The sequence below is a fragment of the Selaginella moellendorffii genome, unplaced genomic scaffold (assembly GCF_000143415.4).
Source record: "Selaginella moellendorffii unplaced genomic scaffold, v1.0 SELMOscaffold_53, whole genome shotgun sequence".
NCBI lineage: Eukaryota > Viridiplantae > Streptophyta > Lycopodiopsida > Selaginellales > Selaginellaceae > Selaginella > Selaginella moellendorffii.
In genome coordinates, this window is record NW_003314314.1 from 1,021,228 (window position 1) to 1,040,657 (window position 19,430).

Consider the following 19,430-nt stretch of genomic DNA (forward strand, 5'->3'; position numbering starts at 1 on the left):
TTGCGAGAGAATGTAGTACATGGCAAGTTTTAGGGTTCTTGGGCCCCCCAGCGAGATGATTGATCTGGGCGGGGAGGAATTTCTCTGGGCTGGTGTGGAGGCCATGTCGCTCCTTAAATGAGAAACCGCCAGTTGTGAGAACGAGTGTGGAATGAGGCGGGGCCCCTACGACTGCGTGAGAGATTTCCATTGTTCCTCTAAGGGGTAGTGAAGAATCCAAAGGTTTTAGGAATAAATTTCCTGCCCAAGAATTTTTCTCATCCTCGCGAGCTGGACGAATGCTGCTATACTGCTGCTGCTGCGAAAGTGTGAGATCGAGATGGCGGATCTTTTTCAGTAAATGGGGGGATGAAGCCGTGGCGATTTGGCTGCCTGGATCGAGCTGGCTAGGGTAGAATCGCGGGGATTAATCTCGCGGTGGAGTCCCAAGGATATATAGCCTCGATCGACATCGCAGTAGGCAGTGGAAAGCGCCAATCGATCCTTTCTTCGTCGTCGAAGACTTTCTTCCAGCGCTTCTTTCTCTGCACGAACTCTTTCTTTTCTTTGCAAAATCTTTCTACCTCATTCAAATCTTTCCTCTTCGGCCATGAAAAGAACGCATTTTAGCTTCTCGCGTATGGCGAGGTCCTGGAGTTCCAAAGATCTATCACCGAAATCCACAGCAATGGATCAGCCAGGGGAGAAATTGTCCGCCAAAACAGGGGAATTGCTGGACGCCAAGAAAATCGAGGAGCAGCTAGCGCGGGCAACGGTGCCAATCGAGGCGCGCATTGCCGACGTCGAGAAGATGTGGGATCTGGAATTCTCGTCCATGTCGAGCTACGGGAGCCGCGACCTCGACGTTTGCGCGCTCAAGAGCAGGCTCGAAATCTCGGGATTCGACTGCTGCGACGCTACGACTATAGCACCAAGCGCTGGAATCGAGTCATCTTGCAGCGAAATCGAACAAGGGGATCCAGAAATCGCGCATTGGGATCAAGAATCCGGGCAAGCATGCACAAAGCAAGAAGAAGACCACAGTAAAGCTGAATATCTTGCCAAGATCACGAGGCAGCGACGAAGAAATCACAGCTTGTCCGCGGCATTGCCTCCAGATCTGCGCGGCCCAGCCAGCAATGCCATCCCTCTAGTGATGGAATCCTGCGACCCCTACAACGATTTTAGGGTTTCCATGGAGCAAATGGTGCGCGAGAATGGAATTTTCGAGTGGCCCGAGCTCCAGGAGCTGCTCTACTGCTACATCGCTCTAAATTCGCCAGACCAGCACGAATCCATCAAGCTCGCATTTGCGGATTTGGTGGCAGAGCTCCATCTCGAGGACGATGATTTCTTCTTCGATTGCTTGTAGAAAGTGTTTGTTTGTTTTGGATTGAAATGGGAAAAATGTCCCAGCCATTTGCGTTGATATTCTTGATACGACCATGGCGGATGCGGATGTTATTTTCCTCGATTTGCTGGTTTTTCGCGGCATTTAAAACTTTCCACGGGTGGTGGTGGCTGTTGTAATCTGGGCAGTGAATGAGTGGATCCATGAAAGCATTCATCCATCCATAGAAAAGGACGTACGAAGAGCGTACGACACTCGACATAAAAGAATGGACCATCTTGTAAAGAAAAGCGAAAGGGAAAGGTGGCGCCTTTAAATGGTGGTGCCCTAATTTTAGGATTTTAGGGGAGGGATTCGAACCGTGGCAGCGGTTTGAAACGGGCGAGTATATTCGCGTCACGGATTCGCTCCATGTGGGCCAGTGGCACAAATCCAAAAGCGGGCGGTACGGCTGGCCACAGTCTATCTACCGTGGGAAGGGTTGGTAAGCTTGGAGCGGCCAGCAGCGAGCTTTTGTTGACCCCGGTTGCTTCAAAAGCCCCAGGGCGCGCCTACTGCGTCTTCGTGCCGACCCAATATCCTCCTCGTCGATCCGCCGCGCAATCCATCGCGCACCACCGGCAGCAGCACAGATCTCGCAGCGGCGCCTCCAGATCTGCTCGCATTCCAATCGAGGTGAGTGAGCCAGGGTTATTCCCCGCTTGAATCTTCGTGTTCTAGGACTAGGTTTCCCAGATTTATTGCTTCTCTCTTCTCGCCTAGGTTTCCTTCGCATTTTCTCCCTAGATTCTCCCTAGATTGTCGCCGCTCACAGGGTTTTTGGTGGCGCTTCTCACAGTTTGATTCTTTTGTGAACGTACAGATGGATTCCTTCTTGTACACCTCGGAGTCCGTGAATGAGGGTCACCCGGACAAGCTCTGCGACCAGGTCTCGGACGCCATCCTGGATGCGTGCCTGGAACAGGACCCGGACAGCAAGGTGGCCTGCGAGACGTGCACCAAGACCAACATGGTGATGATCTTCGGCGAGATCACGACCAAGGCCAACGTCGACTACGAGAAGATCGTCCGCGACACCTGCCGCGGGATTGGATTCACCTCGGACGACGTCGGCCTGGACGCGGACAAGTGCAAGGTGCTCGTCAACATCGAGCAGCAGAGCCCCGACATCGCGCAGGGCGTCCACGGCCACCTCACCAAGAAGCCCGAGGAGATCGGAGCCGGCGACCAGGGACACATGTTTGGCTACGCCACGGACGAGACCGAGGAGCTCATGCCGCTCAGCCACGTCCTGGCCACCAAGCTCGGCGCCAAGCTCACCGAGGTCCGCAAGAACGGAACTTGCAAGTGGCTCCGCCCGGATGGCAAGACCCAGGTGACCGTCGAGTACCGCAACGAAGGTGGAGCTATGGTTCCAATCCGCGTCCACACCGTCCTCATCTCCACCCAGCACGACGAGACCGTCACCAACGATCAGATCGCCGCGGACCTGCGAGAGTACGTTATCAAGCCGGTGATCCCCGAGCAGTACCTGGATGAGAAGACCATCTTCCATCTCAACCCGTCCGGGAGGTTCGTCATCGGCGGCCCTCACGGCGACGCTGGCCTGACCGGCAGGAAGATCATCATTGACACCTACGGCGGATGGGGAGCTCACGGAGGTGGTGCCTTCTCCGGAAAGGATCCCACCAAGGTGGATCGCAGCGGTGCCTACATTGTGCGGCAGGCGGCCAAGAGCGTGGTGGCGGCGGGGCTCGCTCGCCGCTGCATCGTTCAGGTGTCTTACGCCATTGGAGTTCCGGAGCCGCTGTCGGTGTTCGTCGACTCGTATGGCACTGGCAAGGTTCCAGACCGTGAGATCCTCAAGCTCATCAAGGAGAACTTTGACTTCCGGCCGGGAATGATCGCGATTCATCTGGATTTGAAGCGTGGTGGGAACAAGCGGTACCAGAAGACGGCGGCCTACGGTCACTTTGGTCGGGACGACCCAGACTTCAGCTGGGAGACGACAAAGCCACTCAAGTACGACAAGGTTGATGCTTGAGACCTGGCCAACAAAGAACAAAGTACGTGAGAATGAAGCACAGGAACGACGACGAAAAGAAAGGAAAAAAGAACAAAAAAAAAAAAAAAAACTGGAAAAGATTGGTTTGATCATGCGTATTTTGCTAGCTAGCTCCTAACAAGCATTGATGTACCTCCCAGCCCCTCCGCTGTGTCCCATTTGTTATACTGCTTTTGCTCGATAATAAGAAAAAGACAACTCTTCTTCTATCCTTGTGTTGGAACTCGATAACTCCGGTCGAACATCTTTAGCACGAACAAGTTTCCCCGATCACCGCGAGAGACGCTGCAACAGCTAGGAGTTGATCAGAGCATGAAACGCATAAAACGTTCAAGCTCACCGCAAATCTTCGTCCAGGTAAGTTACATCCAGTTCTCCTCGTGCGCGTCCTGGAGCCTTGATTGGAATCTGAATTGCACGTGTTTTTTTTAGAGTTCCTGTACATGCACTAGCAGCGATTGACACTTTACCAAGCCTGCGATTTTGAAGAAATCAAAATTGACCACCACTTTGGAAGAGCTTGAAGGGGTTAGATTTGCGGTCACCTACAACGCAAGTATAAGGAATCGGATATCATGAAATACTGACTACGTCAACCTGGTTGAAGAAGGGCCAGGTTTCTAAGTTTTGAGCTCTCAAAGTGTCGTTGTTGATCGCCTGGTAGATTGGTCCATTCGGCCGCAGCAGCTTTGGACGCTGCACGTGAGGAACAGTTTACAACGTCAGCCGTAGCAAAGACAGAGTATACAGAGTATACTTACGTTCGATTTGAGTATGGATTGTGATGTCGTGTACAAAAGCTCCCACTTTCCGTTGAGTAGAGGCGACTTCAGTGGTGCTTTGGTGGGATTTAAAGCCTCCAACTTCTGAGCAAGCTGTTTCCAAAGATAAATAATTTTTTTTGCCAGATATGAAGCTCTTCCATACCTTGTCGATACGCATTCGATCGTCTTCCGTGGCTGCTGCCCCTCTGTCCAGCGGCTCAATCTCTGACAGAAGCTCCTTTTTCACCGCATCTTTATCACCTTGCTTCAGAAATGGCAATACCTCGCTGAGCCTGTTTGTAGCTTGCATTCTACGCGCTACATCCACACGGTAAGAGAGAAATTGACGTTTCCTACCGATCTCAGGCATGATAAACACGCTTGACTTCCCAAGGGCTGGTGACAGTGTCGCTGAAAGTCGCCCATTCCTACTGGAAGCTGTTTGAAAACTCGCCAACGCCATGCCTAGGGCCTATCAGCGAAATGTCTTGATTTCTAAGAGAAAATCTCTGCTTACCTTGAAGAAATCTAAATGTGACGTTAAGTTTTACAGCTCAAGCTCGACTTTTCTTCTGCTTGACCCGCTCCTGGTGAACCAGAGTGAGGTTAAGAATCAGAAATTATGAAACAAAATTTCTACCTTTGCTAGAATTTGTAGACCTCAGCTGTATCGTACGTCTCGATGATGTAGTTGAGCTCATCTGAGACCTCCTTCATTGTCGGACGCTCGTCTTTGCTCTCCCGAAGACAATTAAGCGCCAACATCACCACACCAACAATGGTTTCTCTGGTCACGACTTCGAAGGCGTTATCACCGTTGTGAAAATCAAGTAGCCTTTTGTCAACAACATCCATGACGTCCCCTCTCTCAGTTCTCGCAATGACATACATTGCCAGGTTGATGTCATCTTGGTCCCTGGAGAAATCGATGGCTTTTTGAGACGTAACGAGCTCCAGTAGAACGACACCAAAACTGTAGACGTCACTCTTGTCTGTCAGCTGATACTTCCTGTAGTACTCCGGGTCTAAATAGCCCAAAGTCCCCTGTGCACAAGTGGAGACGTGACTTAAGTCTGGCTCGGCTAACCTCGACAGCCCAAAGTCGCAAACTCTGGCAACCAAAGAGTTATCGAGTAGTATGTTGCTGGACTTCACGTCTCGGTGGTAAATCGGTGGATACGCTGCTGAGTGGAGATAGGCCAGACCTTCGGCAGTTTGCAAAGCTATTCGAAGCCGAGATCTCCAGTCAAGAAAACCTCTGCCCACATGAAGCCATTCGTAGAGAGTGCCATTGGGAATGTATTCGTAGACGACTAGAGGCTCGCCAGTATCAACGCAGCAACCCCAGATCCGGACCAAGTTCCTGTGATTCACTTGCGAGAGAACGCGCACCTCGTTGATCACCTGGTCCCTGCCTTTGATGTTTCCAAGCTTGGCCAGCTTGATCGCAACGACCACTCCATCATCGAGAGTTCCCTTGTAGACTTCTCCAAATCCACCCGTTCCCAAGAGCCTCTCCTTGGAAAAGTTGTTCGTGGCACGCTTCATCTCTCCCGCGGTAAAGATCCTTGAAGTTTTTCCTCCGCCAGCATTGGACATGATCAGTGCGAGCTCTTGTGCCCTGTTTGCCCGCTTCATCGCCCTCCTAGATCTTCTTTTGTGGACAACGAAGAGCGCAGTGGCTAGTATTGCTGCCAAAACCGCGCCTCCCGATGCAAGACCTGGAAGAGCGAGCATTTTAGTGTACGAGAATCGAGCAAGAAATCTGTCCCTACCTGCGATAAGGATCGCGTTGTTGGATCGCGAACAGCCAGCGCCATTGCAAGCTGAGAGACATGAAACGAAGAACCCTAAAACTCCGAACGAAAATATTTCTTGATCACATACCTGTGCTGGAGCAAACCCCTTCGTCGGAATTCCAGACGTAGCCTGGATCACACAAGCACCGGAAGTCCCCGCTCGTAGAATCCATCCTACACGATGAATCTTCGGTGTCGCAATCGTCTCCCTCGCCGCCACACTGGAGCTCCCTGGGCGGCGCCCATCCCAGCTCCACACCATAGCTCCATTGCCTGGGATCTAAGCTCTGATCCATACGCACGACGCTCACGTATGCCGAGCAGCCCAATCCATCGGTTCTCGTTCGGATAGTGTGGGATGTGCTAGATCCCCCAGCCGTGAAGCTACAGCAGAGATTATCGCCCCGGCAGGCGCTAGCGCTGGGCGTGGAATCGATGTAGCGGTGGCAGACGCTACTGGAGGAGCAATTGAGCGGCGATCGCAGCAAGATTGAAGAACAGTTGAGGAACAGGATCGTGTTGCTGCTCGTGACATTGAACGCCTGGCTTTGATTGAGCGCCAGGCCGCCACTGCCGCCGCTGGCCGGCGAGGGATTGATCGCGTCCAGCGTCGTGCAGCTCGCCGGCGCCAGCGGCATGGAGGAGATGACGATATTTCGAGACTCGCGGTCGATGCGCTGGATCGAGTAGCGGCCATTGAGCGCCTGGAGCTCGAGATTTCCCTGGCGGCACATGATCGCGTAGTCTGGCCTGCCGCAGGATGGATCGGTGCTGAGAGGAAATGGCACCGTCGCGTTGCCGCAGCTAGGGCATTGATAGGGAGAAGCGCCATCGCAGATCTGGGAGAAGTAGAGGAGAAGAAGGGAGAATGCTAGCATCTTGATCGCCGCGGGCGCGAGGGTTTGGAGGATTCCAATCCTCCTGCATTGAAATGGGAGCGCCATGGATGAAAATTTCCTGGGAAGACAATCAGGAAGAGAATGCTGCTGGTCTAATGGATCGCGGCGCTGCTTGCCAGCGAAGAAAGCACCGAAATTTCTTCTCGCTTCCACTGCGCCGTTTCCTTGAATTTGTCTCTATATGCGGGTCAAGGCAAGCATACAAACATAGGTAGTATTCTCATCATCATCATCGGCTCGCGAATCACAAGCACTGTTTCGCAGAAGTTCCCAGAATCATTTTAAACTTGTAAGAGAATTGATAGCCGTACATTTTAATTTACATTTACTGGGGTACGACATCACAGTTTAACTTTTACTTCCAGTCGAGGATGTCGAGGAGCAAGAGGACCTCATCATCGGAGCTAGCCGTGTCAAGGAAATCCAGCTCGATCCCAAACACCTCGGCCATCGTATTTGGCGGCCTCTCCACAAGTAGCAGCGCCACCCAAGCCCTAATCTCCGAGAGGAACGGGTAGAGCGGCGAGATGTGGAGGTAGTCGTAGGCGTGCGCGCGCTTCTCCAGGCCGTCCACGTACGTGAACCGCGAGCCGTCGATGATGGTGGCGATCTGATCACTGTCCTTGCGCCTCACGAGCATGGACATGCTACAAACGCCATCGTCGCTGTCGCTGACATCGCTGCTAGGGCTAAACTGGAAATAGGGCAGCACTGGGACGCTCATCTTGTACTCGCTGCTGAGAAGATGCTGTCGCATGCTGTCGCAGATTCCCTCTGGCGGGTCCTTGATCCGCGACTGTACGACCGGGCCGGCCACAATGGCCGAGTATACGGACCTCCGCCCTACCCACACGTCGACGTAGAACTCCAGGTCCCTGAAACACAGCTTGGGCGCCGGGAGTGCTCGGTTCCTCTTGCTCCTCGCGATTGTGGAGAAGAGATTGCGGTAGCCGCGAATTGCCCCAATTGTGGATGATCCGATTGTGGATCGCTGGTGGGAATTGCTGGAATTGAGGCAGATCGATGGCCAGCGGCTAGCGCAGAGGCGTCGCCAGAGGAAATCGTCCCTGCCCACGTCTCGCCACTGCCGGCACACGCAAATGCATGCCGCAAGATCCCTTCCCGTGAGGAGGGGGAAGACTTCCTTGAGCACCTCGCCCATCTGGCCCTCCTCGTCCATGGCGACGACGACCCTGTTTTCTCTCTCTTATTTGACCTAACCCTAGGGCGGGTTTGCATTATAGGGCTCTTGCGATGGCGATGGCGATGGTCATGCCGGGACCGGCGAGCAGGGAGAATGCGGGGTGTGCGGATTGCAGCGCGCACGGACTGCTGGCCTATGGCGCCGGTAGCGCGATCGTTCTTGTGGATGTTCGATCCATGCAGCTGCTGCTCGTGCTGCCAATGCCCGCGCCCCGGCCATCGCTCCCGGCGTCCTATGTCTCAGCATTGCAGTGGCTGCCCCAGGGATTGCCCCATTCCGCCATGGAAGATCTCTCGGCTCCACAAAAGCTCCAATTGGCGGCGGGCGATCGGCAGGGGAGGATCGCAATCTGGGATGTGAGCTCGGGTTTGGTCGCGACCTGGCTCGGGGATGACAAGAACACCGGTTCTAGCAGCGGTGGCGTTTATAATCTCTGCTGGATCCATTCGCATCCGTCGTGGTTGCTGGCGGCAATCCATGGCGCGAATTTGCTCGTGATCTGGGATCCTCGCTCGAGATCCGCGATCTGGAGGTATGACGCCGCGGATACTCTCACTTGCCTGCGTTGCGATCCTTTGGATTCTCGCCAGCTCTGTGCTCTGGGAGTCAAAGGTTTACTTCTCTCGATACTGGTTACTGGGACCGAGAACAACAGTGTGTTATCCAAGAGTTATCAGCTGGAAGCTAGAAGCATTGGCGATCATGACGAACGCGAACGATCGTCCAGTAGCGCTAGCAGTGCCAGTGGAACAGGGGGAACTCCGTCCTCGGGTGGTGGAGGAGCTTCCAATTCCACGACTGCGGCTGCATTGCCTTCCATGATGATGGGAACCTCTGCTCGATGCCACTTCTCCTCGTCGTTTGGAGCCAGCCGGGGCATTCTCTACGTGGTTCTTCCCAGAGAGATTGTGGTCTTCGACTTACACTTGGGGATGACACTCTCGTCCATGCCGCTACCCCGCGGCTGTGCAAAGTTCCTTGACTTGGTGGCGGACGTGGGTGGCGAGCTCTTGTTCTTTGCTCACGTCGACGGCAAGCTCAGCAGCTGGAAGAGAAAAGAGTGAGTATAAAACGTCTTTCTGTTTTTTCTCATACTAATTCTTCTCGCTCGAACGTATGATTGCAGGAACAGCCAGGTTTTTTCGATTGTACAGATTGACAGCCTCATGCCCTCGTTTGGGACCCCGGTTCCTCCGCCTTCCGTGCTTGCCGTCACCTTCTGCCCGATTGGAATGCCCCATGGCGTCGAGCTCGAGCCTCCGAAGCAGCAAGCTCATATAACGTTCGTCTCGGTTTCAGACGATGGGAGACTATGGGAGTGGCGCATGAAGCACGATTCTTTGCATCAGCTAAGCGAAAACTCTAATGTTGAGTTCGCCTTTCAAGTAAGTTTTTCTGTTCCTTGGTCGCATTGCAGTTTAGGTGTTGGTTATGGTTGAGTACGGCATGCATGAACTTAGCAAGCAGCTAGGTGTGACTTTCATGCTCGTTGATTAATCTAGCTACACGGAATGGTATCCTTGCAGCCGTGACAGTGGGATTTGCTCTTCTTCTTGAGCTGCAGCTAGAATTAACTGGACAACTACATCTCCTGCCATCTTCTGTGATAACTTTAGCGGTCGCCGTGCCTTCCTTGCTAGCAACCATGTCAGGTAAAACTTTTTGTGTCGTAGGCTCTTTAACAAGCGGTTTTCCATTTCGTCAGGTGGTGGAAATGCGGCGGCACCATCTGTCCCACTTGTTGCTTTAGCCACACAGTCGGGAACTTTAGAGCTTCATGATCCCTCTGCCCATGCAATCACATCCTCGTTCTCTGTACATAACAACAATGCTGTTCGAGGAATTCGTTGGCTGGGAAATACGCGTCTCGTTTCTTTTTCATATACGGAGGTAAATTTGTCAACCTTTCATCACGATTTTGCTCACTATAGCGCAGGTGAAAGGAAAAGGAGGTGGATTTATTAACAAACTTGTTTTGACTTGTATACGGAGTGGCCAAAGTCGATGCTTTCGCGTTCTTCAAAAGCCTGAGAGAGCGCCAATGCGAGCTCTTCGGACCTCCCCTTCTGGAAGGTAGCCTAGTTTTGCTTGTGTTACTCCTACTTAAAGTGCCTTTTAATCAGATACATGCTGATTCTGTTCCGGGAGGCTCCAGCAGAAGTATGGGCTATGACGAAAAATCCTCAAATGGTATTTTCCTTCTTTTTCTCATTTGCTTTTTAGTGAAAAACATTTCTGTTCTGATAGCTTCGATCTTTGGCGTTGCCGTTTACTGTGATGGAATGGGCATTGCCACCAGCACCGAAGCCTTCGGACCCGCCGCAATTACCATCGCATCGACCATCTCTTGCATATCGAGAACGCCCGACTATAGCTTCCACTGTTGCTGCAGCTAACGCATCTCCGGCTGGTGATGATCAAGGTCAGGACAATCAAAGCACCTTCATTGTGATCACTTAGTTCGGTTATTTATTTTGCCAGCGGACGCATCGCAACAAGACGAAACAGCCGAAAGTTTTGCATTCGCTTTAGTAAATGGTTCGCTAGGAGTGTTTGAGCTTCGGGGCAGAAGAGTTCGCGACTTCAAGTAAGCGTTTCCACTTCTGGTTTCCAATGTAATTGAGTTTTATCTATCTGGCAGGCCCAAATGGCCTGTGTCATCGTTTGTATTGACGGATGTTCTAGTCACTGCAATGGCATATCGGATGCCCCATGTGGTAAATGTTTTCAATGTCATCGTCGATGCACATTACCATCTTGTGTTTCTTTCACAGGTTATGGGAGATCGTGTTGGAAATCTTCGGTGGTGGGATGTGACATCTGGTTCATCATCTTCGTTCAACACCCACAGGGGAGGTATTCGAAGAATTAAATTCGCCCCAGTGTCCGCAAATGACTCGACTAGAGGACGCGTCGCAGTTTTGTTCAATGACAACACGTTTGCGGTTTATGATCTGGTAAACATACCTTCTGGAAGGTTTTCTTTCCTAACTAGTTAATACAGGATACACAAGACCCTGTGGCCAACTCGCTTGTACAACCTCAGCTGGCTGGAATGCTTGTGCTAGAGCTTGACTGGTACCCTTTGCGCATAGAGAAACAGGATCCGCTACAATTATGCCTAGTTGGTGCTGACGGGAGCTTTAGGATGCTTGAGATTCAAACCACGAAGTGAGTTTTTCGTGTTTGCATATCGAATTAAACTTTCTTATGATCCCTACAGAGGCCGTGGATCAAGGTCGATGGTGGCATCTTGGGAGAAATCAAGACCAATGCCAGTTTATTCGCCCGCGCTACTTCCTTATCCACAAGCTTCGGTAATACTGTTTCCAACCTAGAGTTTGTAACTTCAATTCACGAATTGCAGGCTTTTCGTATACTTCTACAAACCGGAGTTTCTGCTTCGTGGTTTGGTACATCACCTGTGGACAGATCCAAAAGTTTGGTTGAATTTTCTGGAGATTTACGCCAGTTTCTCCTGGAGACCAATCTTCCCGCTATCGGAGACTCTGTGGTTTTGGAAATATTGTTGAAGGCACTAGAACCATTTCGTAGGACAGGCAAGCTCTCGTGTTTTTGTTAATTTTCTACATGCTAAAATGGTGTATGCAATCAGGACGGTTGCTGGATGCTCAAAGTATACGTAATTACACAGCTTTAAGCAAACAAGGATGTGCTTCCCGGCTGGCATTTGCGGCTGCACATTTTGGAAATTACTTTGAGGCGTTATTCTGGCTACAGCTTCCGAGAGCGCTTGCACTCTTGGTTGATGGACCCACTGAGCCTGCTCCAACTTTGAAAGAAAGTTTAAGTTCTTTCAGGGAGCAGGGGTCTGCCAAGCTATCAAACGATAACGAGAATTCGCGTAAAGAACAAACTTGGTCGACGAAGAAGATGGTCTGCCTTACGTTCATACTGTAGACATTATGATGCCTAAATTTGTTATGCAGGCAGCTTTTGCCTGCGATCGAGCTACTGTCCGTGCGGTATCCGAAGAACGAATATCATGGCACAAAACGCTTGGGGGAGATGAGGCAGCACAAAAGCTAGTACATGAGTAAGTCTTTTCGTGGCTTGTGCTTCGGTTTTCACACGTTTGATAGATATGTATCTGCTGGAGATTTCGAAGCTGCTGTCACACTGCTCCTGGCTACACCTCCAGAGAATCCTCACTTTTATGTTGACGCTCTTCGGGCTGTAACTCTCGCCGCAGCTGTCTCTCCGGGACTACATGAGCTAGCAATCAAAGTAAGAACTAGATGGTCGTAAACATCTATGTATAATTCTACTTGAACGCAGGTTGTTGCCGCGAATATGGTGGCCACGGACGATTCACTTGGTGGCACACATTTGCTTTGCGCTGTTGGGCGTTATCAAGAAGCATGCTCACAGGTAATCCCCTGGCACTTCCATTTCTGTAATTTACCTTTGGTTCTCCAGCTCCAAGATGCTGGTCGTTGGGAGGATGCCTGCACTCTTGCTGCATCGAAACTAAGCGGGCCAGAGCTCTCGAGGTAGCCTGACGCTTTGGATTTTGTCCTTGTTTAACACAAATCTTTTGCAGAGTTTTGGAGCGTTGGGCGGAGCATGTTTTACAAACAGAGCATAACATCTGGAAGTGAGTTATCTCCAAGTCCCTCATTTTTTCTCATGCAACTTCCATTCGCAATGCAGGGCTTTGACACTATTCGTGGCGGCAGGGGCATTGTCCGATGCGCTTCGAGCTCTGAATGCTCAGTGCCCGGACGTTGCAGCTCTTTTCCTCCTTGCTTGTCACGAAGCAAAAGCCGGGGTCGGGTCGAAGTTGGACAGTCTAGATTTGCCTGGTGACTTAGCCCAACACATGGAAGATGTCAACGCAGTCTGCGAGTTCTACTCACATCACCAACGCCGCTTGTCTCAGCAGTGCAGTGGTCTCAACTTCTACTGACAAGATCGGAAAAAATTTCCGAGCAGCACAAATGCGAGGTACAGAGTCGTTTCTCGACAATAAGATTTTTTAGCGCTGATCTTGACGGTGGTTTTCAAGTTTATCAGTGCATTTGAAGCACATTTGCTTCATCGAATTCAAGCTCTTCATCTCTGTTATTCGAGACGGATTTTCCAGTGTCAGTATACGTGTTCGCCAGCAACACGAAAGCCGCAGCGTCCTCCTCGTGTGCTAGAGCGGATTTGGCCGCCATAGCCCCTCGAGCAGTGTCATTGAAACTTCGACACGCACCGAGAAAGCATCGCCACTCGAGGCCGTCGGGCAGGAAGGGCATGTTGGCGATGAGATCTTTGGCATGCCGCAGATGCCCAGCTCGTCCCAGCAGATCCACCATGCACCCAAAGTGCTGCTTCGTCAACTCGACGTGGTAGTCCATGCTAATCGACTGGAACACAAACTTGCTCGTTTTCACGTTTCCTGCTCGACTGCAAACCAAGAGAACAAGCACCAGGCTCGTGTCGTCGCACACCTCCGTCATTTGCATCGTGTGAAACGTCTCCAAAGCCTCGGAATGATGGCCGGTTTGGGTATTTGCTGCAATCAGAGCGTTCCATGTAGCGGTGTTTCGCTCGGGAAGTCTGGCAAACATATCCCTTGCAAAGTGTAGATGACCCTTTTGGGCATAAGCAGAAAACATAGCGTTCCACGACACTATGTTCTTCTCAGGCATTTGATCGAATAGCTGCTTGGCTTCTTCTAGACAACCACATTGCGCATAAGCCGCCACCATTCCAGTCCATAGTATGATCGTGTGCTCTTTCAGGCTTTGGAACAAAATTTTGGCTTCGTCCATATACCCGTTTTGGGCATAAGCAAATAATAAGGCACAGGCAGAGATGAGATCCTTCTCAGGCATGCTTTCAAACAAGCACCTAGCCTCCTCGACTTTCCCGCTTTCGGCGTAGGCGGCAATCACTGCTGTCGACGACACTACGTTGTGCTCCGGCATCTTTTCGTAAGTTGTGATGGACTCCCGCAGATATCCGCTTTGCGAATATCCCGCCACCATGGCGTTCCACGTTACCAGATTCTTCTCCGGCATTTTGCTAAGAATCTCCTCTGCCTTTTTAAGATTCCCTGCCTGGGCATATGCCGAGAGCAGAGCATTCCAAGATATCACTTCCCACTCGGGCATCTCATCGAATACTCCCTGGGCTTGCTCTAGATACCCATCACCGGCATATGCTCCAATCATAGACGTCCAGGCAACGAGATTCCTTTGAGGCATCTCTCTAAACATTTTCTTAGCATGGTCTAGATGCTCGTTCTTAGCATATGCCACCAGCATTGACGTCCACGATACCATGCTCCTCTGCGGCATTTTATCAAACAAGGCCTTAACTTCTTGAAGATTCCCATCCTGAGCATATGCAGAAATAAGCGCGTTCCAGGAAACGGGATCTCTCTCAGGCATCTTGTTAAACAGACGTAAGGCATCTTCCAGATGCCCGTTCAAAGCATATGCCGCAACCATACCAGTCCAAGACACAAGATTCCGAAGTGGCATGGCTTCAAAGATGCGTTTGGCCTCTTCCACTTGCCCACTTTGGGCATATCCAGTCAGCATTGCGGTCCAGGAAATAAGATTCCTCTCTGGCATGCGATCAAAGAATTGCTTTGCCAGAGAAAGATTCCCATTCTGGGCATATGCTGCCATCGTAGCAGTCCACGACACCAGTGTCCGATCTGGCATTGTGTCAAACAGCAGCTTGGCTTCGTCTAGCTGACTGTTTCGTATGTATACGGATATCATAAGATTCCAGGAATAACAGTCTTTCTTGCCGAGAGCATCGAAGATCGCTTTGGCTTGCTTTAAACCCCGGCATTTCCCATAGGCTTCGATGAGCTTGTTTGTGAGGAACAAATCGTGAGATCCAACTCGGTTTTCTATCTTCGCGTGGAAGCTCTCCAGAAAAGGAAGAGTTTTGCAAGATTGAATCACCGCAAGGCAGTCGCGACGATCCATCGTAGAAGCCCATCATGTAATCGACCAGCAAATGCCCAAGAACATCTCCCCGCCCAGACTCTTGGATTTGAATTTGAAATGGATGCGCAGGGATATGCCTCCCTGGTCAGTGCGTGCGCTAGGGCGCGCGACCTCGACACGGGAAGGCTAATCCATGCCGATCTCCTGGCGAGCCCACACTCGAGGAATCGTTTCCTCTGCAATCGCTTGATCGAGATGTATGGAAAATGCGGCAGCGTGAAAGATGCGAAGCTCGTGTTTGATGGGATCGCGAATCCAAACATCTTCTCGTGGAATTTGCTGCTGGGAGCCTACGCCCAAAACGGGCATGTCGATGAGGCAAAGCTGGTGTTTGACAGGATTTCTCGGCCAGATCTCGTGTCCTGGAACTCCATGCTCACTGCTTACGCACAGTCCGGGGGAATTCAAGAGGCAAAGTGCCTGTTTGATCAAATGCCTCACAAAGATTCCATCTCCTGGAACGCCATGGCCACGGCATATGCCCAGAATGGGAATCTACAAGAGGGGAAGAGAGTCTTTGACAGCTCTCCAAATCAAACCGTTGTTTCGTGGACGGTTATGATCACAGCATATGCACACAATGGGCAAATCGAAGAGGCCAGGAAATTATTCGACAAGATGCCACAAAAGAATGTGGTGACGTGGAATGTTATGCTTTCGGCATATGCCCAAAACACGGATTTTGCCGAGGCAAAGAATATCTTTGACAAGATGCCCAAGCGTGACGTAGTGTCCTGGAACGCAATGTTATCGGCATATTCGCAAAACGGGCTTTTGGCACAGGCAAGGAGCCTTTTTGATGCCATGACTATTAAAGATCCGGTTTCATGGAACATTCTTCTCACGGCATATGCCCAGAACGGGCAAATGGACGAAGCGGAGGACTTGTTTAAGCGGATGCCTGAGAAGGACGCTGCCACGTGGAACGCCATGATTGGAGCTTACGCAGCGAACGGTCAGCTTTACGAGGCGAGAGAGTTGTTTGATCGGATGACGCAGAGGAATGTGGTCTCGTGGACGGCTATGATGACGGCGTATGCCGAGAAGGGGGACTTTAAAGAAGCGATGAGCATATTCATGGAGATGCCACAGAGAAATGTGGTATCTTGGAATGCCTTGGTTTCGGCATATGCCCAGAAAGGATTCCCGGAAGAAGCAAAGAAGCTCTTTGATTTGATGCCTCACCACGATGTCTCGTCCTGGACTTCCATGGTTGCGGCCTATGCCCAAAATGGACATATCGACCAAGCAAGAGCCCTGTTTGACAAGATGCCAAATCGCAATGCCGTGTCTTGGAATACTATGATCGTCGCTTACGCAGAGGATGGCAATCTGGAAGAGGCGAAGAGATTGTTTGAGAAGTCTCCCAATCGTGATATTGTTTCTTGGAACTCTATGATCACAGCCTACGCATCAAATGGTCGCCTCGAGGAGGCCAAGGCATTGTTTGACGAGATGGAGAGAAGAAACACTGTGTCCTGGAATGCGATGATCGCGGGATACTCCCAGAACCATCGCTGCAAGGATGCTATTCTCTCGTTTCGAATGATGGACATTCAAGGCGTTCAAGCGGACGAAGTTACCTTTGCGGTGGTTCTGGAGGCTTGTGCAAATCTACACTTGCTCAAGTTTGGAAAGATCGTTCACTCGGAGATCCAGAGCCGGCGATTCAGGCTAGACAAGTCACTGCTCGGGAGTGCTCTGATCAATCTCTATGGAAAATGCGGGAGCCTGGACAACGCGAGGAAAGTTTACGATGATCTCGGGAGGAAAGACGTGGTGGCCTTGAACTCCATGATCGCAGCCTATGGACAGAACGGGCATGTCGACGAGGCTCTCGAAACCTTCGATTCCAAGGACTTGGAAGGCATTCGACCCAACGACGTGACGTTCATAGTTGTCTTGTTCGTGTGTAGCCATGCAGGGCTCTTGAAAGATGGCCAGGAATACTTCTCCTCAATGGTGAATGACTATGGCATCCAACCTTGCCAAGAACACTATGGCTGCATGGTTGATCTCCTGGGACGAACGGGAAGGCTGGAAGGAGCCGAAAATCTCATCAAAGAAATGCCGTTTGAAGCCGACACTGTTACGTGGATGACACTGCTGGGCGCCTGTAGAGTTCATGGGGATGTTAAGAGAGCGAAGCGAGCGAGCAGGAAGCTCGATCGCTCGAGACATTCATCGCGGTATTTGCTCTTGTCTAACACTGTCACTTCATAGTTTTGCAAGGTTTTAGATCTTTTCCCCAATTGCCAATATCATCACCAACAAAAGCAAATGACGAGCATCACTAGAAATCACAAACAAAGCAAAAACAACAATACTTTGCCACCAACAATGCAAAAACAACACGTTGCAGAGGATGATTACCATGAGATGATGAGATTTGGCACTCATTCGCTATTACCCATGATATAGTTGTGTGTGATCACTACACAATCAGATACACAATCAGAGAAAAAAAAATTTTCACCACCATTGATGAGCAAGGACCCCAGAGGCCCTGAGAGACTGGAACAAAGCCAGGCATTGGGTGTAAGTGCGATTGTACTTTGCGCTCCGCTCGCCCGGGCAACACTTTTGCCAGCGGTTGTAATGGCACTCGAGGAAGAGCTCGTCCACCAGGCAAATCGCGCCACTCTCGATAAGCCTGGGCAGCAGCTCAAACTCCGTGCCCTCCACGTCCATCTTCATCACCACGTAGTCGCTGGGCGCCACCGTGTCCGCCAGCCAGGCAGCAAAGTCGAAGCCCTGCACCGACGTGGACGTCCGACGCGGCGCCGACGAGGACGCCGACTGTATCCTCCCCATGCTGTCGTCGCCCGCCGTACCGAACATCAGCGTCTCGTTCCTCGTCCACGCGGCGTACGGCAGCAGCGTCACGTCCCGGCGCTTGGCGTAGCCAGCGTGGAATGCCGCGTCAGCCTCGATGGCGTACACCGTGAAGTTCCTGCCGTACGTCGGGTACGCCTTCTTGAACCAGCCGCCAATGCTGGAGCCGTACGTGCGCGCGCCAACGTCCACGTACACGTGGCGGCTCCGGCCGTGGAAGTCCGACGTGTCGAGCAGGCGTGGCAGGTACTGGATCTTGGCCACGTTGCGCTTGAGCACTATCCACGGCTTGGCCGGCTCCTGGACGATCAACGGCTCCGCGAGGCGCATCGTGTGGCGCGAGATCTTGGGCGTACAGCTGGACGGCTGGATCGGCCTCTTCCTCATCACTAGCTCCGTGTCTAGCCCAAACGCGTCCACCGCCCGGACTTCCACGACCTCGGATCTCTCGAAGAGCGCCACCAGCGGATCCAGGCTGCGCAGCTGGTTGGCGGAGAAATTGTCGCCGCGGGCGTGGATGATGGCGTGGATCACCGCAATTCCCCCTGGCTTGAGCGTGCGCTCGATCTCCGACACGAATCGCGATGGCAAGAGGGCGTGATCGAAGACGTTGGAGAATTCGAAGTCGAAAGTGTCGCTGGGGAAGGGATGGCTGTGGATGTCGCCACGGATCACCAGCGGCGGCGCCGGCACGAGATCGATGCCAGTGGAATCCACCACGCCATTCTCCCTGAGAGCGAGGACCTCCTGCCCTACCCTGGCGCCGATGCACAGCGCCTTGGATTCCCGGCGGAGGAGATCGCGCTGGATGAGCCGCCGGAAGATTGCCCCAAACGCATCCACCTTGCGCCGCCAGTCCCTGCTCGTCCAGATCTTGCGCAGCTTGGCGTCGCTCGTCTTGCGCAGCTGGAGCTGGAGGTACTCGTCGTAGGAGGAGAAGCGGTGGCGCAGCGTGAGATCCTCGCCCGTCGCCGCGAATTCCTCCGCGATCATGAGCTGCTGCCGCGGCTGCCACTTGATCTTGGCCGCCGCCGCCGGCCGCGCCCCCGGATCATAGACGAGCTTGATGGAGAGGAAGGAGACTAGGGTAAGAATCAAGGCGAGGAAGAGGGGGCGGAGGAGAGAGCCGTGCCTGATCCACCCCATGGATCGATCGATGGGGGGAAAAGAATCTTGGAATTGCTGTACAAACCCAGGGGGACAATTTGGAGTGGCCTAGCGAGCACAGAAGCGGGCGGCGGTGTGATTCCCACCCACGAGGATCAAACAGCGAGAATGAATCGACTGTAGCGGCATGATTGCTGTTCGCCTCTCAACCTCATGCCATTCACGACGACGCCGATTCCGCCACCGCCGCGCCACTCCTATCATCGCACCAACCGCCCACAAAAAGATAAAAGACCTTTCCCCCCTGCGCTACTGCAAACCCTAGAAAAACAGGAAGCCGCGTTGCCTCCTCTTTCCCCTTCCATTTAGTTTCCGTTGACTATAACGAGAAGATTAAACATGGAAAATTCCACGGTAAAGAGTAAAAGTGAAAGGTGAAATCAAAGTTGG

At 52.0% G+C, this 19,430-nt stretch overlaps 9 protein-coding genes across 11 annotated transcripts; 4 read left to right on the plus strand and 5 right to left on the minus strand.

The window, feature by feature from the left end:
* Positions 1–33: 33 nt before the first annotated feature.
* Positions 34–1,550, plus strand: LOC9636240 (transcription repressor OFP3). Its single transcript, XM_002982264.2, has one exon. It carries the CDS (start codon positions 590–592, stop codon positions 1,349–1,351), a length of 762 nt encoding a protein of 253 aa, XP_002982310.2. The 5' UTR covers positions 34–589; the 3' UTR covers positions 1,352–1,550.
* Positions 1,551–1,726: 176 nt separating this feature from the next.
* LOC9636241 (S-adenosylmethionine synthase 2) lies at positions 1,727–3,604 on the plus strand. The gene is made up of 2 exons (XM_002982265.2): positions 1,727–2,005; positions 2,193–3,604. The coding sequence occupies exons 1-2, from the start codon at positions 1,742–1,744 to the stop codon at positions 3,372–3,374; spliced, it is 1,446 nt and encodes a 481-aa protein (XP_002982311.2). The 5' UTR covers positions 1,727–1,741; the 3' UTR covers positions 3,375–3,604.
* On the minus strand, positions 3,462–4,722 carry LOC9636242 (probable plastid-lipid-associated protein 4, chloroplastic). 3 transcript variants are annotated; one of them, XM_024687333.1, is made up of 7 exons: positions 4,677–4,718; positions 4,323–4,624; positions 4,157–4,270; positions 3,993–4,091; positions 3,866–3,940; positions 3,736–3,803; positions 3,462–3,689 (listed from the first exon to the last, which is right to left on the minus strand). In XM_024687333.1, exons 2-7 carry the CDS (start codon positions 4,620–4,622, stop codon positions 3,602–3,604), a joined length of 744 nt encoding a protein of 247 aa, XP_024543101.1. In that variant the 5' UTR covers positions 4,623–4,624; positions 4,677–4,718; the 3' UTR covers positions 3,462–3,601. The 3 variants fall into 3 exon arrangements, with proteins under 3 accessions (XP_024543101.1, XP_024543100.1, XP_002982422.2); XM_024687332.1 differs by having other exon boundaries at positions 4,323–4,631; XM_002982376.2 differs by having other exon boundaries at positions 3,464–3,680; positions 4,323–4,722.
* Positions 4,652–7,095, minus strand: LOC9660917 (wall-associated receptor kinase-like 20). Its single transcript, XM_024687316.1, has 4 exons — positions 6,047–7,095; positions 5,935–5,985; positions 4,800–5,880; positions 4,652–4,746 (listed from the first exon to the last, which is right to left on the minus strand). Exons 1-3 carry the CDS (start codon positions 6,900–6,902, stop codon positions 4,805–4,807), a joined length of 1,983 nt encoding a protein of 660 aa, XP_024543084.1. The 5' UTR covers positions 6,903–7,095; the 3' UTR covers positions 4,652–4,746; positions 4,800–4,804.
* Positions 7,096–7,159: 64 nt separating this feature from the next.
* On the minus strand, positions 7,160–8,082 carry LOC9660918 (F-box protein At5g39250). The gene has a single exon (XM_002982378.2). The coding sequence runs from the start codon at positions 8,035–8,037 to the stop codon at positions 7,213–7,215; it is 825 nt and encodes a 274-aa protein (XP_002982424.2). The 5' UTR covers positions 8,038–8,082; the 3' UTR covers positions 7,160–7,212.
* LOC9660919 (WD repeat-containing protein 11) lies at positions 8,051–13,152 on the plus strand. Its single transcript, XM_024687313.1, has 20 exons — positions 8,051–9,121; positions 9,188–9,446; positions 9,626–9,713; positions 9,767–9,951; positions 9,998–10,134; positions 10,185–10,251; positions 10,309–10,483; positions 10,543–10,648; positions 10,703–10,778; positions 10,836–11,018; positions 11,066–11,232; positions 11,285–11,378; positions 11,429–11,621; positions 11,678–11,958; positions 12,012–12,118; positions 12,165–12,309; positions 12,361–12,453; positions 12,502–12,575; positions 12,626–12,679; positions 12,736–13,152. Exons 1-20 carry the CDS (start codon positions 8,112–8,114, stop codon positions 12,989–12,991), a joined length of 3,750 nt encoding a protein of 1,249 aa, XP_024543081.1. The 5' UTR covers positions 8,051–8,111; the 3' UTR covers positions 12,992–13,152.
* Positions 13,095–15,017, minus strand: LOC112350705 (pentatricopeptide repeat-containing protein At4g02750-like). The gene has a single exon (XM_024687372.1). The coding sequence runs from the start codon at positions 15,015–15,017 to the stop codon at positions 13,095–13,097; it is 1,923 nt and encodes a 640-aa protein (XP_024543140.1).
* Positions 15,018–15,093: 76 nt separating this feature from the next.
* LOC112350691 (pentatricopeptide repeat-containing protein At4g02750-like) lies at positions 15,094–17,319 on the plus strand. Its single transcript, XM_024687317.1, has one exon. It carries the CDS (start codon positions 15,096–15,098, stop codon positions 17,259–17,261), a length of 2,166 nt encoding a protein of 721 aa, XP_024543085.1. The 5' UTR covers positions 15,094–15,095; the 3' UTR covers positions 17,262–17,319.
* Positions 17,320–17,418: 99 nt separating this feature from the next.
* On the minus strand, positions 17,419–19,386 carry LOC9636243. Its single transcript, XM_024687318.1, has one exon. The coding sequence runs from the start codon at positions 19,017–19,019 to the stop codon at positions 17,511–17,513; it is 1,509 nt and encodes a 502-aa protein (XP_024543086.1). The 5' UTR covers positions 19,020–19,386; the 3' UTR covers positions 17,419–17,510.
* Between the last annotated feature and the right edge of the window lie 44 nt (positions 19,387–19,430).

Coding starts and splice junctions, on each gene's coding strand:
- LOC9636240 (XM_002982264.2), top strand. CDS start 590: ATGAAAAGAACGCATTTTAGCTTCTCGCGTATGGCGAGGTCCTGGAGT.
- LOC9636241 (XM_002982265.2), top strand. CDS start 1,742: ATGTGGGCCAGTGGCACAAATCCAAAAGCGGGCGGTACGGCTGGCCAC. Junction 2,006..2,192: donor CTGCTCGCATTCCAATCGAG/GTGAGTGAGCCA, acceptor GTGAACGTACAG/ATGGATTCCTTCTTGTACAC.
- LOC9636242 (XM_024687333.1), bottom strand. CDS start 4,622: ATGGCGTTGGCGAGTTTTCAAACAGCTTCCAGTAGGAATGGGCGACTT. Junction 4,271..4,322: donor ATCGAATGCGTATCGACAAG/GTATGGAAGAGC, acceptor CTTTGGAAACAG/CTTGCTCAGAAGTTGGAGGC. Junction 3,804..3,865: donor TCTTCAAAATCGCAGGCTTG/GTAAAGTGTCAA, acceptor CGTGCAATTCAG/ATTCCAATCAAGGCTCCAGG.
- LOC9660917 (XM_024687316.1), bottom strand. CDS start 6,902: ATGGCGCTCCCATTTCAATGCAGGAGGATTGGAATCCTCCAAACCCTC. Junction 5,986..6,046: donor AGGGGTTTGCTCCAGCACAG/GTATGTGATCAA, acceptor CATGTCTCTCAG/CTTGCAATGGCGCTGGCTGT. Junction 5,881..5,934: donor CAACGCGATCCTTATCGCAG/GTAGGGACAGAT, acceptor TCGCTCTTCCAG/GTCTTGCATCGGGAGGCGCG.
- LOC9660918 (XM_002982378.2), bottom strand. CDS start 8,037: ATGGACGAGGAGGGCCAGATGGGCGAGGTGCTCAAGGAAGTCTTCCCC.
- LOC9660919 (XM_024687313.1), top strand. CDS start 8,112: ATGGCGATGGCGATGGTCATGCCGGGACCGGCGAGCAGGGAGAATGCG. Junction 11,019..11,065: donor CGTTTGCGGTTTATGATCTG/GTAAACATACCT, acceptor TAGTTAATACAG/GATACACAAGACCCTGTGGC. Junction 11,622..11,677: donor AGAACCATTTCGTAGGACAG/GCAAGCTCTCGT, acceptor GTATGCAATCAG/GACGGTTGCTGGATGCTCAA.
- LOC112350705 (XM_024687372.1), bottom strand. CDS start 15,017: ATGGATCGTCGCGACTGCCTTGCGGTGATTCAATCTTGCAAAACTCTT.
- LOC112350691 (XM_024687317.1), top strand. CDS start 15,096: ATGGATGCGCAGGGATATGCCTCCCTGGTCAGTGCGTGCGCTAGGGCG.
- LOC9636243 (XM_024687318.1), bottom strand. CDS start 19,019: ATGGGGTGGATCAGGCACGGCTCTCTCCTCCGCCCCCTCTTCCTCGCC.